Consider the following 13,869-nt stretch of genomic DNA (forward strand, 5'->3'; position numbering starts at 1 on the left):
AGAGGAGGGGGGCTGGGCGGAGGCTTGAATGACGTGTCTGTGTGTGTGTGTGCGCGCTTAGCGCTGGGCGAGTGGAGGGCAAGATGTTGCCATAGCTGCACGTGCAGCATGTCCTCTGTGCTCCGTCTGAACCCAGTAGAAGGAGCGTTGGCGGCGTGCCAGCGCTGCGATAACACTGCGCCTGTGTGTGTGTGTGTGTGTGTCCCAGTTAGTGGAACAAAGGCTGCGCTCTCGGAACAGCGCTCGCCCAGCCGACTGCACCCCATGGAAACACCTCTCTGTGCCTGCACTCCTCCATACGCTCCACTATCTCTTTCTCCTCCTTTCATCCTTTCATCATCACTCCTCCTGTGTGTCATTGCTTTTTTCCCTATCTATCTATCTATCTATCTTTATGTGTATGTATTTCTATCTATATCTATCTATCTATCTATATGTGTATATGTACAGTATGTATTTCTATCTCTATCTATCTATCTATATTTGTATGTGTATGTATTTCTATCTATCTATCTATCTATCCATTTCTATCTATCTCTATCTATCTATCTATCCATCTATCCCTCCATCTCTCTCTCCTGTTCATGTGGTCTGTCTGATGCTGTTTGTCTGTCTGTCAGATTTGTATTCTATCGTCTCACTACAGTCAGGGCTCCGTGGTGTGCTGCTGCTGTTCCTGCTGTTGCTGCTGCTGCTGTGTTTTTTTTTTTCATCATTGGGGATTCAGTGCTGTACTTGAGTGCTCCGCTCGCTCCTCTCACACTCTATTTTTTCTCTCCGTCTCGTGCTGATTTCCTGCAGAGGGAGAGGAGGGAGGGAGAGAGAAAGAGAGAGGGAGGGAGGGATGAGGAGGGAGGGAGGGAGGGAGGGAGGGTAGAGCTGGGAGATGCACTAGTCTACAGCTCCAAGATTATGAAGTGGGTGAAGCAGAGGGAGGGAGGGGGAAATCTGTCTGCCTAGAGGTATTGTGTGTGTGTGCGCGCGTGTGTGTGTGTGTGTGTGTGTGTGTGTGTCCGCCCGCTCTCTCCCCATCTCTCTCTCTGTGAGAGTGTGATCTCTCGGTTGCAGTGCTCTGCTGAATAGTAATCAGTATTAGAGGGAGAGAGAGAGAAGTGAGTGAGTGAGGGAGGGAGAGAGTGAGGGAGGGAGGGAAAGAGAGAGAGAGAGAAGCCCGGTGATCCTGCTGCAGTATCAGGCAGCCAGTGGAGCGCCCAGGCAGAGGAGAGGAGAGAGGGAGAGTAAGAGAGGAGTGGAGGGAAGAGAAGAGAGAAGGAGGAGAGGAGGGAGGAAAGAAAGAGGACAGCGACTGGTGCAGGAGAAGAGGCAGAGGAGAGACAGGGTGGCAGAGAAAGGAGGAGAAGAAGGAGGAGAGAAACGAGGAGAGAGGAGAGGAGAGGAGAGCCCCCGACCCCTACCAACGGCTGGGTAACGTACGCGGTCTTCTGGCTGCCGCCGGCACTCTGCTGGTTGTCACGGCTATTTTTGGCTCGCGTGTGTGTGTGTGTGTGTGTGTGTGTGTGTGTGTGTGTGGTGGAGCTGGCGAGGAGGAGGAGGGGGGGTTGAGGAGGGGTGCTTTACGTTTGTCTCGGCACTGTGTGTGTGTGTGTTTGTTTGTGTGACTGTGTGTGTGACAGTGTGTTGAGGGGGCTTGAGAGTGTGTGTGTGTGGGCGGTGGAGGGGGCGGGGGGGTCACGCATTTGGTTTGTGTTGAGCTCGATGGCAGCTCTGTAGTACGAGACAGTGGCTGGGGTTTTTGATCTGCCTGACAGTGAGTGGCTGGTTGGAGGCGAAAGCGCTTCATCAGAGAGATCAACGTGTGATTCCCACAACCCCCCACCCTACGCTGCTCTCAGCACACTATTGACCCATAGACGTCCTCACCCGCGCTCGCCACCATTCCTAGGCCGTCTGAAAAGACGCCACTTCAGTATCGCGTGTGTGTGTGTGTGTGTGTGTGTGTGTGTGTGTGTGTGTGTGTGTGTGTGTGTGTGTGTGTGTGTGTGTGTGTTTCTATCCCTTCTTTTCCTCCGCGTGCTCCCTGAGTGCCAGCCGTCTTTATTGATCTGAGCAGCATCCTGATGGCAGCGCGAGTCGGCTTTTGAATACTTAATGCCAGCGTGTGCTCTAATGCCAGCGCTCCCCCTCGCTCGCCCCGCTCACTTTTGAGCCCGCTGTTGCCAACGCACCTGTGCAGCTGGAGGAGCGTGACGACGAGCATGGACGAGGGATCACCGCGGCGATGAGCGCTGATGGGCCAGGAGGTCGGGATGATGATGCTCATTAACGACTGGCTGAAGTTGGGATACGGTGCTGATGCTGATCTGGATGAAGACTGTGAATGTGATTAGGAGGAGGAGGAGGAGGAAGAGGATGCTGATGATGATGATGGTCCTTGTTGATTTGGTAAAAGGAGAAGGGTGATGCATGATTGGTTATCAAGATCAGGGCAGGAGAGATGGCTATGGTAGCGATGGTAATGGGGATGTTGGTGGTTTGGCTGCCCACCTTCACCTGGCTTCAGGTCAGGTAAAGGTAATGCCCGTATATGGTTAGGGGGTGGGGCAGTGGAAGAGCTCAGTTCTTGTAGGCCTGGAAAACAAGTGTGTGTGTGTGTGTGTGTGTGTGTGTGTCAGCGAGAGAGGACGTGTCTTGTCCTTGTCGGGACTGAAGGACAGAGGGACCACGTAGAGATGAATGGCGAAAGGAAGAGGAGGAGTGTGAGGATTAGAGATGTGCTGATGAATCTATGAGCTGAGTGGAACGAGCACACACGCACGCACACACACACACACACACACACACACACACACACAGTCAGTGGAAAGTCATTTACACCCATCATTTCCTTGTTCTGCTCTTTGGGGTATATTCATCTTCCTACATTCATGTCTTCTCTTTTTCTTTCGCTCTCTGATTCTCAGCTTCTGCTTCCCCCTTTCTTTTTTCCTCATTTTCTCACTGTCTCTCTAATCCCCCTCTCTGCTGCACTTAGCCCCCCTCTCCATTTCCTATCCAACCTCAGGGACTTCTCATCAGTTTCTCAGGAGACCTCCCACACCTGACTCTCTCTCCCTCTTTCTCTCTCTCCCTCTCTTTCTCTCCCTCCTGGTGTCACTTGCTTTCTGAATGCAAAGAAGGTTGTGTGGTGTTGGTAATTGAGCAGCAGCTTGTGTGTGTTTGTGTTTTTATTTCCCCATTCATTTTCATGGCTGTCAGGTATTTGTGTCTTCTGGTTGTGTGGAACACTGAGCACCTGTTCACTTTTTACGCACAAACCTGGACCTAATTTTTCCAGTCTCCTGTCTGTGATGCAGTCAGTCAGCGCTCCTCTTCTTACACCACACACACACACTCACACTCTCGATGACTGATAATACACACCTACCTGCTTCTCCCACTCTCGGTCTGCTGTGGGAACCCCGCTCACGATTCTTAATGCCTATGATCTGCTGCCCATGCTAAAGGTCATTTAGCGGTCCGCAGTCACCTAGCAACCACGGCTCTGATGTTGGGGAGTTTGTGTGTGTGTGTGTAGCGCACTCCGCTCAATAGTAACATAATCTGGGATTCATTACGGAGCTGGAATGGGCGTGCTAATGTGAAAATGTGGTGTGATCTAGTTGTTTTTGGTGCGCTCAACACGGCATCCACAGCTTTTCAAGTCATCACTTGAGTGTCATTAATTGATGCTGTGCCCTTGAGGACCACTTTGGGTTTTTTTTGTTGTTTGTTTTCTCTGTTGTTTTTGTGGTGTACCAATGTGTGGCTTTTTCATCTAATGACCTCCTCCTCTCTTGTCTCTTCACAGCATTTTCAGCTGGCTTTGATTGACTCGAACCCCTGCACTTTGTCCAAAGCTGAAAGTAAGTACCAGCAAACAAGCCCATCTTTCTCTCCACACACACACGCACACGCACACGCACGCACACGCACACGCACGCACACACACACACTCACACGCTCACTGCTGAAGGCAGCCACCTGCCTGCATTATTTAACAGCCCTCAGTTTTCTCAGAAGACTTGTCCCCATGTAGCATGTCTGACTGATACAGCCACTGCAAACCATTGGACTTTTGGCTTGACATTTCAATGCTCTTTTGCTAAACATGAACCCCCCCCCCCCCCCCCTTTTAACTATCCTGTGCGTCATCTTCTCCTTTATCCTCTCCTCCTCTCCTGCTCTCCTCCCTCCCTCCATCTGAAGCGGCTGTTCCCTGCCATTTCCCTTCTGCCTGAGACAGCCTGTTGCTATGGTAACAGCCATACGGGGCTGGCTGGAGCGGCGCTCCATGCGCCCAGGCGGTAATAAGACACTGCTCAGTAATGGCAGCGCAGGTTGGCAGGCAGGCAGAGATCTCGCAAAGCCATACCGTGGCGCAGTCGATGCCCCCCCCCCCCCCCCCCCCCGCTCTATAGCATCTCCATATCATCCTCTCTGCGCTCTGTCTTTCCATCTCTCCCTCCCTTACTTGATCAGTTCATCCTGCACTACTTCATCTCTTCCTCCCTCTCTCTCCCTCGCTCTCTCTTCCTCGCTCCCTCTTCCCCTACCTTGCTCCCTCTTCCGCTCCCTCCCTCCCTCCCTCTCTCTCTTTCTCCCTCTCTCTCTCCCCCTGCCATCCCTCCTACCCTGCCTACCTTGCTTTATTTCTCCATCAATCAGCATGTACACCTTCTGTGCTCTTCATAGCGATAGCTGCTGAGGTGCACTAATGGAAACAGCCCTCTCCACACCTCGGCCCCCTCAGCCCTGCGCCGGCTCCATTTTTCTAATCTACTCCAGCCCGTGTTCCTCTCCTTGTGATAAGTGTGTTCATGTTCTCCTAAAGGGCTTTTGCTAGCCTTTCATTTTCTCAGAATAGTTTTGCTAACAGTGTTTTTCTTTCTCCCCCCTCTCTCTCTTTCTCTCTCTCTCTCCCTCTTTCTCTCTCTGTCATACAGTCCAGTTCCACATCGCTCACTTATATGAAATTCAGGTAAGGGCAATCAGTATACACTACACACTAACTTAAACAGAAGTGTCCATTTTTTGTCTTTTACCACTGGCTTATTGTTGTTGAGAATGTTGCAGTTGAGAATGTTGGTGTGGTCTGTGATGTCTAGGGGACACGGAAGGAGTGAGGCTATTGATGTGATTGGGTGCTGAGTAGCTGTGTGTGTGTGTGTGTGTGTGTGTGTGTGTGTGTGTGTTGTGAGGCGTTGAGACTGCAGTGATTTGTCACATCTGGCTGCTGGCACAGAGGGGAAGTGGTAAATAATTAACACGGGACCGAGAGGGGTCCCTGTGGAAAGCAGCCACCCCAGAGACTGCCCTCCGGCATCAGGCCACGCAAGATCACCTCTACTTCCACACACACACACACACACACACACACACACACACACACACACACACACACACACACACACACACACACACACACACACACACACACACACACACACACACACACACACACATCCCTTCCCTGAGTGGCCAGTTTTGCCATGGATTGAATTTTTTTGCTGGTGTTATTTTAAGGGCCCGTTTACACGTATCCAGATGTTTTTTTTTTTAAGTGTTTTTCTAAATATATCTCTGCACACTAGCACGCGAGCTGCACCGGATATTGTGACGTTATCTGCCCCAATCATTGTTTTACAGATTTGAAGAAAAAAAAAAAAACATTAAGTCACAGGTCGGAAGACTTGAGATTCTTTACTGTTAGAAACTCAGTTTATCAAGCGAAGTTCAGACATCAAATTTATTTTGGCATAGCACAGAAACATGAAAAAAAAAATGTTGATTTAAAAATGGTCTGAGTACATGTGAACACGAGGGACGCCTGTTTGCAGCATAGTTCTACAGTATATATACAGTCTATGGTTTGCAGCCTGTGTGCAGTGTATGGAGCTCCAGGCCAGACCCTTCCCATTGCCCAGCCATTAATCATTCACTGGCCAATCAAGTGCTCAGTCCCAGGGCTCTGGTCTGGGCAGTCCTGTTGTGTGCCATGGCAACCGCCAGACGGGTGGTTTCTGGTCTGATGGCGTGAGATGTGATTATGGAACTTCTCCACCAGTGAACTTTGACTACATTTCCCAGGTGCTCCTTTTGGTATCTGACCGAGACATCAAGCACATCTCTTAAAAACGCTGCGCTGTACGCTTAGCCTTACCAGTGACTTAAACACGGCTGATTTATGGACTGATTGTAAGGTCACGGCGGTTTAATGGTGTGTGCGCTCTTACCCTGGGCATGACCGAGATTACGGAAAAGCGCATTTGATGCATTCAGGTCACCAGGTTTCTGTTTTTGTTTCATGTTTGCTATTTTTGACCTCATCTCTTTGGCCCTCCAGTATTTGGTTGAATGCTCATTTGGAATCCCGCTTAGCGGACAAAAAGGATTTGTAACCTGCCCAAGTTTTTTTTTTTTAAATTGGTCCGTAAGTTGCGTCAGAGTGAAGTAAGTTGGCTGTGTGTGTGTGTGTGTGTACTTGTGTGTTTGTGTGTTTAGAGAGACAGAACATTCGGACAGAAATGTTTGACATGCTGCTTTTAGTAAACCTAGACAGGTTGTGAAAACACAACTCTTGGTGTGTGTGTGTGTGTGTTTGACTCTGCTATAGCCAAGATCCTGATAAGTGCTCGGGCTTAGACTCTGCCTGTCTCAAGGTCAGCAAGAAAAACAAACACTTATTCTAAGTGGTCTTCTCAGGTTTCTCTGATACAGCACCGTAGGGCAACCAGCCCACACACACACACACACACACACACACACACACACACACACACACACACACACACACAGAGGGAGACGAACACACAGACACTAAAGCGGTCCGACTTGTTGAGTCTTGTCTGCTCTGTTATGTCCCAGACTGACCCTCCCATAGTGTCTGATGACCCCCCTCCTCTTCTCTCTGCTAGTTAACAGCATTGCCCCCTTCCTCCACTGTCACACTTTAACAGCATTGCCCCCTTCCTCCACTGTCACACTTTGAAAGCCCCCCCCTCCCACACACACACACACACACACACACACACACACACACATTGTGCTGGTCAGTCTCAGGGGCCCCTTTTGTGTCCAGACTGGACAGTCATAAAAATGGTCAACTCGTCTGGTTTCTCACCCTCCTCTTTCTCTCCTCCTCTTCTCTCTCTCCTTCTCTTCTTTGCTCTCCCTCCGCTCCTCTCTGCAGAAGAAATACCGCGCTGCAAAAGAAGCGTACGAGACTCTCTTACAAACGGAGAATCTTCCGGCACAGGTGAAGGCAACCACCCTCCAACAACTGGGTAAGTGCATCTGGATGTCTACATGCTACAAGCGGCTGGATTTTCACTGTAGTTGTTTGCCTACTCAGTGGCTGCCTATAAGCGTGCTTGTTGTGGCACTTCGAGTGTGAGCTCATGTTGGGTAACAATATTCTGGTTACCAGCTTTTTTGTTCAATGGAATGAAAGGGGAATCTTTACCATGTAAATGTACCAGCCTGCATTTTGTTAATGATTATGGCTCAATAATGATATCTGATAGGAATGGAATGTCTTTGTTATTTCTAATGTTATAGTTGCTTATTATGGCTTTTGATCGGGAGGTGTGCTGGTAAACTCACTGGATTGCATCACCCCATGTCAGTGTGTGTGTATATAGCGAAGAAAACAGCCAAGTATTCCCAAATTAGTCGTTCCCTGCTTGGAATCCCTGTATTCTCCAGACACCTCCCGCTCCAGTCTCAAAAGACTGTCTGATGCAACTTGTCGTTAGACTGGCTCGCCGGGTTATCACACACACACGCACAGACACACAGACAGAGACACACACACACACACACATACACACACACACACACACACACACACACACACACACACCAGACACTTCCTACCTTAGCACTCTTCCTCTTTTCCAAACACCATGGTCTGCTTTCTAAAGCTTTGCTGTAAAATGTTAAGCCCTCCAAACACACACACACACACACCCTCCCTGTCATAAACTACCTCCATTTTTTTCCCTCCCCTGCATTTGTCAGCGCTAGTGTAGTTGCCATGGCAACAGTCCCTTGGGCGCCAGGCTTGCCACAGGTGTTAAGAGAGGGTGTGTGCAAAATGGGTGCAAGACTGTGTGTGTGTGGCAGGCTGGTTATTACCCAGGAGTGAATGCGAGGGACAGGGTGAGTGAGACACGAGTTGGGGTCGTTTTGGGAGAGCGGGGGAGGATGGTGTGTGTGCACAAGCTGTCTGGCCTCCCTTGACGACCGCTCCTGGGTGGGAGGGAAGCGCAAGGCACAGCGCTGTTTGGACAGAGCGCGCCCAGACGGAACCGTTTTAAGTCTCACACATGCGCACTGGCTCCCTCCCTCTATCTTTGTGCTTTTTACACACACACACACACACACACACACACACACACACACACACACACACACACCTCATTCCCTCCCATTGTGCACACAGCGACTGTAAGCAGGCTCTCCATTTGCTGGCTGCTTCTTTTATTTATTTGTTTATGTTTTCATCAGGTCGGGGTTTGATTCGCCGGTCAGGCAGCTACCCCTCCTGTGAGAGAAGAGAGAGAAGAGAGAGGGAAAGGGAGGGAAGAGAGAGAGAGCATGTAGAGTGAGGGCGGGGGAGCAGGAGGAGATAACGCACCGGTCTTAGCTTAGCCTAACTGTAGACAAGCTGTAGATCAGCTGCAGCAGGAGCTAGTGTGGAGTCAGGAGTTAGACTACCTGCACTTGCGCAGTACCCTGGAAACTAACCATGCTGCCCTCTGCCTCATCTTCCTCTTCTTCCTCCTCCTCCTCCTCTGCCTCATCATCCTCCTCATCTTCCTCCTCCTCCTCTTCTTCTTTGCGGGGTGCCGCTGCAGGCTGGATGCATCACACGGTGGAGCAGCTCGGGGACAAAGCCAACAAGGACAGCTATGCCATCCAGTGTCTGCAGAAGTCCCTGGAAGCTGACCCCAACTCGGGACAGTCCTGGTACTTCCTGGGCAGGTAGGACCAACGCTCTATATCGCAGATTGGGTCTCAAGGTGTTTATTATAATGCTCATGGTGTATTTCATTATGTTGGTTGAACATGTGTAGATTGAAATGTACTGCTCATGGTGTCATTGGGGAGTCCTACAGAGTAGGCATTCACGTTGCTTTTTTTTGCATGTTTGTCTCTGTCGTCTTGTAGACTAAACCATGTAGACTTTATAATTTGCGTTGATGTTGCTGGATGGTTTTGCAAAAGATGTTTGGTGTTCATCGCGTGGCTTTGCCGGAGACTTGGCTGGATTTGTCAGCTGTATCAACGGTTTGATGTTTGACTCATTGTATGCTTGGGTGTCTGTGGCGCCGTTGTGTTGTACTCAAACAGGAAGTAGAGGAAAAGGAGAAGGATGAGGCGGGAAGTACTTGGCACATGAACCGGAAATGGCCCTTCTGGATTGTTGTCTCCTGGAGAGCAGAGTAGAGCAGCCGTTTGGAACTTTCTCTTGCGTAGCTGCTAGTAGTTCCTTGTCTGGTAGAGAGCAAGGGGTCAGGCTACATCAGGGATTTAAAATAAATAAATAAATAACTGTTAGTAGTTTTGGAGAAAGTGTGTGTGTTACATGACTAAACTTTTCAGTTGTGTGGATTTAAATCTGTCAAGTTAACTTTCTTAATATGCTGCCTCTGTTTTAATAAAATGATGAGAAACAGCATTTTCCAGAGCCTGTACATGTACAGTAGTCTGCTCTGGGGATGGCGTAAGCTACCCTTTTGCACACTTGCGCTGGTCACTCTTTGTTGCTATGTTGGTATGAGTGGCAGTTTCTGAACAACCTCCTCTTAGTATTAACTCTTTTGGAGCTAAGTAAACTTCTGCGGTTGGTTCACACAAACCTCTGTGTGTACCGGCTGGCATGACTATTGGTGCTTGGGGTGTTTCTCCAGATAGCGTGAAGGAGAAGCATGCATAGATTAAGCCCAGCAATGAGCCTCTTATCACTGTGGTATGCTGACGGCAGTCATAGAGGACCAATAACCGTGATATAGGGCAGTATAGGGCCGTCAGTCCTCAACTGCACTGCACTGAGGCAGGTGAGGGTGAGTGGGGGGTGTTGAGCAACGGGTGAGGCTGAACAATAGACTTTGCATGAGTCGTTAGGCCGATGTGAATTGCCCGTGTATCATTTGCATGTACCTTACTGGTGCTGTGTTTGTGTGCGCGCTCATTTATTATTATACCAATGGTTTTCTTTGATTTCAGTATTTGTAGGATTTCATCCTGTTTTTTTGTTTGTTTTTTTGGTGTTTACTTGGTCGTATATGGGATTTAATACAGTTACAGCTTCTTTGAACTTTGACCTCTGATTGTCCATTCCACTGTCTTCTCCATGCTCAGGTGCTACTCCAGTATCGGGAAGGTCCAGGACGCCTTCATCTCCTACCGGCAGTCTATTGACAAATCAGAGGCCAGTGCAGACACATGGTGCTCAATAGGGTAAGCCACTCACTTCCTGACTTTTAATGTTGGTGCTCAGTGCCTTATGGGAAATGTATTGTTTTCTCCCTTTCTGGAAAACATCTTAATGTAAACATCAAACACTGTTGTTTGTGCAATGAGGGGTGAAGTAGTTGGTAATGGTTGTTTGCGAGGTGATGCCCAGATGGGAGTGATTTTACTCAGGTGGGGGTACTCAGGTGGGGGCAGGGCAGGTGTGGAGGGTCTTCGCTCTCCTGTGGGAGTAGACGTGAGGAGCTCTAGGGGTCCCAGTAGGCCAGGAACGGGGAGAGCAGAGCGCAAGGGGGGTGGTTGCAGCCCCAGAGACGAGCAGAATTCCCCAATTAGGACGAGGAAAACAACCCTCTGATAAGCTGGAGAGCGAAAAAATGATGAGATTTTAAAACCTTGATTGCAGAATGGGAGGAGATTAAGCCCTTTGAGGTGACTGGGAAGAGGGGCCAATGTGGGTGGCTAGAGCAAGTAATCGAGGGAAGGAAAGAAGTCGTGGCTCTTAGGATTTGAGGGGCTCCTTAGTATCTCCTCCACCTGGTTTCAATTGTTGACCTATCAGGGGCCTGAGGCTCCAGCAGAGTGGTCCCTCCCCGTGTGGTCTTCTGATCTCGCGCCCATGGAGCTTCCTCTCAGACTTCTCCTCTTATCACCAGAGTCTGGGCCACTCACTCCGCTCTCATCTAATGTGCCTCTGGCTTTTCTCTCCTCATCCTCCTGTCTCTCCCTCCTTTTCCCTCTCTCTCTCTCTCTCTCTCTCTCTCTCTCTCTCTCTCTCTCTCTCTCTCTCTCTCTCTCTCTTCCTCCTCTCTCTCCCTCTCTTTCTCCTCCCTCACTCCTTCCACTTCTCCATGTCATCCATCTCAACTGCTATTCATCTTTCATCTTTATCTTCCCCTCTCTTCTTTGCCTCCTCCCTCCCCTCCCTGTCATCCCTCGCTCCTTCACTTTTTCGATCATGCTTTTCATCACGGCTTACTCCCGTTTCCTCCTCTTACTCCGTTGCGTTCCCTCCCACACACGTTCCCTTGGCCTCCACTCCCCCTGCAACCTGCCCCTACGCCGGCCTTCCTTATGACTCCCATCACTTTCTCTCTTTCTCTCTTTCTTTCTTTCTTTCTTTCTTTCTTTCTTTCTTTCTTTCTCCTGCTGTTTCCACGGTCTTTCCTCTCTCTGTGCTCATCCTGTCTCTTTTCAATCCTCCTTGTGCTCTCTACTTAAATTTCATTTTTTTTCTCCCCCCGTTCCTCCCACTTTTCTTCTTTATCTCGGCCTCTGCCTTTTTTCTCTCTCTTCTTTCTCCTCCTGTGTACTCTCTGTCTTGCTCTTTATCGGTCTTCCTCTTACCCTCTCTGTCCTCCACTTTTTAAAAAATCTTCTTTCTCTTCCTAACATTGCTCGGTCTTTCTCATCTTTCTCTCTCTTACAATCTCTCACTCTCGCTCTTTTTATCTCTCTTGCACGCTCCCCCCCCTCTCTCTCTCTCTCTCTCTCTCCTCCCTCCCTCCCTCTCTTTCCCTTTCTCTCTCTCTCTCTCTGTCCCCTCCTCCAGTGTGTTGTATCAGCAGCAGAACCAGCCCATGGACGCTCTGCAGGCGTACATCTGCGCCGTGCAGCTGGACCACAGCCACGCGGCGGCCTGGATGGACCTGGGCACGCTCTACGAGTCCTGCAACCAGCCGCAGGACGCCATCAAGTGCTACATCAACGCCACGCGCAGCAAGTCCTGCAGTAACATCAACGCCCTGGCCGCGCGCATTAAATGCCTGCAGGTAAACCCTGAGCACCTCTCCGCTCAGCCCCCCCACTCCCACCCCCACCTCCACCTGAGACGCGGCTCACAGTAGGGCTGGCCTTTCTATCTCTCTATTGCTGCTGTGCAGTCGCTCGACTCACAGATATCTGTGTGTATGTGTGGTGTTGCTGTTATTGTTGTTGTTGTTGTTGTTCTTGTTGTTGTTGTTTGGTTTGTGCACTGATTGTTATTGTTGTCGGTGGTTTTGATTGTGTTGTTGGTGTGTTTGTTTTTTTACCCTTTTTATGAAGTATCGTTTTTTATTATTATTTTTGTTTAGTTTGGCTATGCTGATTTTTGCCTTACATCCACGCACTCGAGATGTCTATATGTTTAAATTGAATCCTTATGTAATGGTTTATTGTGTTCTTGATGTGTCTGGTGTTTTTTTTTGTTATTATTGATGCTGTGGAAAAGAGATTTCATGTGGCTGAGATGCCATGCATCTTCACCAGTTTTACAGCATACTCATCATGGCATTTGACTTTCCAGCTTTTTATTCCAAGCATTTGAGTTTTGAAAGTATTATTTATTTTTTTGAATTTCCCTTATGATTTCTCTCTTATCATTGGCAATATTCATGCACAGAACTTCAAGTCAGTACTCTCTCTCTCTTGCTGTAAAGATAACATTCCTTATGGTACATAACACAGCATCTGATACTATAGGTTTCTCTCAAGGTGGTTTCCGAACCCGCCTTTTTTACTCATTCTTTTTATTTTTTTTCCCAAATGTGTTTTCTACACGATTTTCTCCTAGGCTCAGTTGTGTAACCTTCAGCAAGGTAGTCTCCCGAGTAAAAGTAAAATGCTTCCTAGTATTGAGGAGGCGTGGAGCCTGCCAATCCCTGCTGAGCTTACCTCCAGACAGGGCGCCCTGAGCACGGCACAGCAGGTGAGAAGAGCTAGCCTAGCCCCCCTCCCCCGAACCCCCCCTCCGGCCTGTAGAGTAACCCCTCCACCACTAACACACACACACACACATGCACACATAACTCCCAACACATAGCACATTCCCATAGGCATACCTGTAACATGCGCACAGAGAGAGACACATACCAGATTCCCTGACATGCACGCAGACGCTCAGAGATGCTGGCTTGTTCGGACAGTGTACACTCGCACACAAAAAGTCGCACACGCATATATACACAGACGTAACGCACACACGCTGCTGTTACAACAGTCTGGTTATGGTGCAAAGCTGATAGATGATCTATCTCTGGGCTCTTCAAAGCAACAAGGAAAAATTGCATAGCGCTCTTATGAAATTGTACATAGTGGGTCACCTGTCCTAGCTGTGACCTGAATGTTTTTGAGCCGTAATCTTTCTCTAATCGGACTGTCTAAAAACTACCTACCAAAAAGTTTTTGTTTGTTTAAAAAAAAAAAAGAAAAAAGAAAGAAAAAAACCCAACACATTAAACTCCTTTACCCCCCTTGAAGTTGTACAGTCACACACAATCACCCATCTCTGTCGCAAGGAGATGGTTTAGGTTGGTGTGTGTGTGTGTGTGTGTGTGTGTGTGTGAATGTGTGTGTGTGTCGTTTTTTTATTTTATTTTTGTCCCCGCCTCAGCCACCACACCACGGTCAGTG

General features: G+C 49.0%; 1 protein-coding gene across 6 annotated transcripts in view; it reads left to right on the plus strand.

Moving 5' to 3' along the window:
- Positions 1–13,869, plus strand: part of kdm6a (lysine (K)-specific demethylase 6A) — a 70,557-nt gene that overhangs the window by 27,817 nt on the left and 28,871 nt on the right. For 3 of the 6 annotated variants that reach the window (XM_062534291.1, XM_062534292.1, XM_062534295.1), the window contains 7 exons: positions 3,809–3,863; positions 4,944–4,978; positions 7,190–7,283; positions 8,859–8,985; positions 10,366–10,464; positions 12,029–12,248; positions 13,031–13,165. In XM_062534291.1, the coding sequence (XP_062390275.1) occupies positions 3,809–3,863; positions 4,944–4,978; positions 7,190–7,283; positions 8,859–8,985; positions 10,366–10,464; positions 12,029–12,248; positions 13,031–13,165 (765 nt within the window). Of the gene's footprint in view, positions 1–2,112; positions 2,404–3,808; positions 3,864–4,943; positions 4,979–7,189; positions 7,284–8,858; positions 8,986–10,365; positions 10,465–12,028; positions 12,249–13,030; positions 13,166–13,869 lie in introns of those variants that run through there. The other 3 variants (XM_062534293.1, XM_062534294.1, XM_062534296.1) reach the window with 2 other exon arrangements.

This window comes from Sardina pilchardus, chromosome 4, assembly GCF_963854185.1.
Source record: "Sardina pilchardus chromosome 4, fSarPil1.1, whole genome shotgun sequence".
NCBI classification, from domain to species: Eukaryota; Metazoa; Chordata; class Actinopteri; order Clupeiformes; family Clupeidae; genus Sardina; species Sardina pilchardus.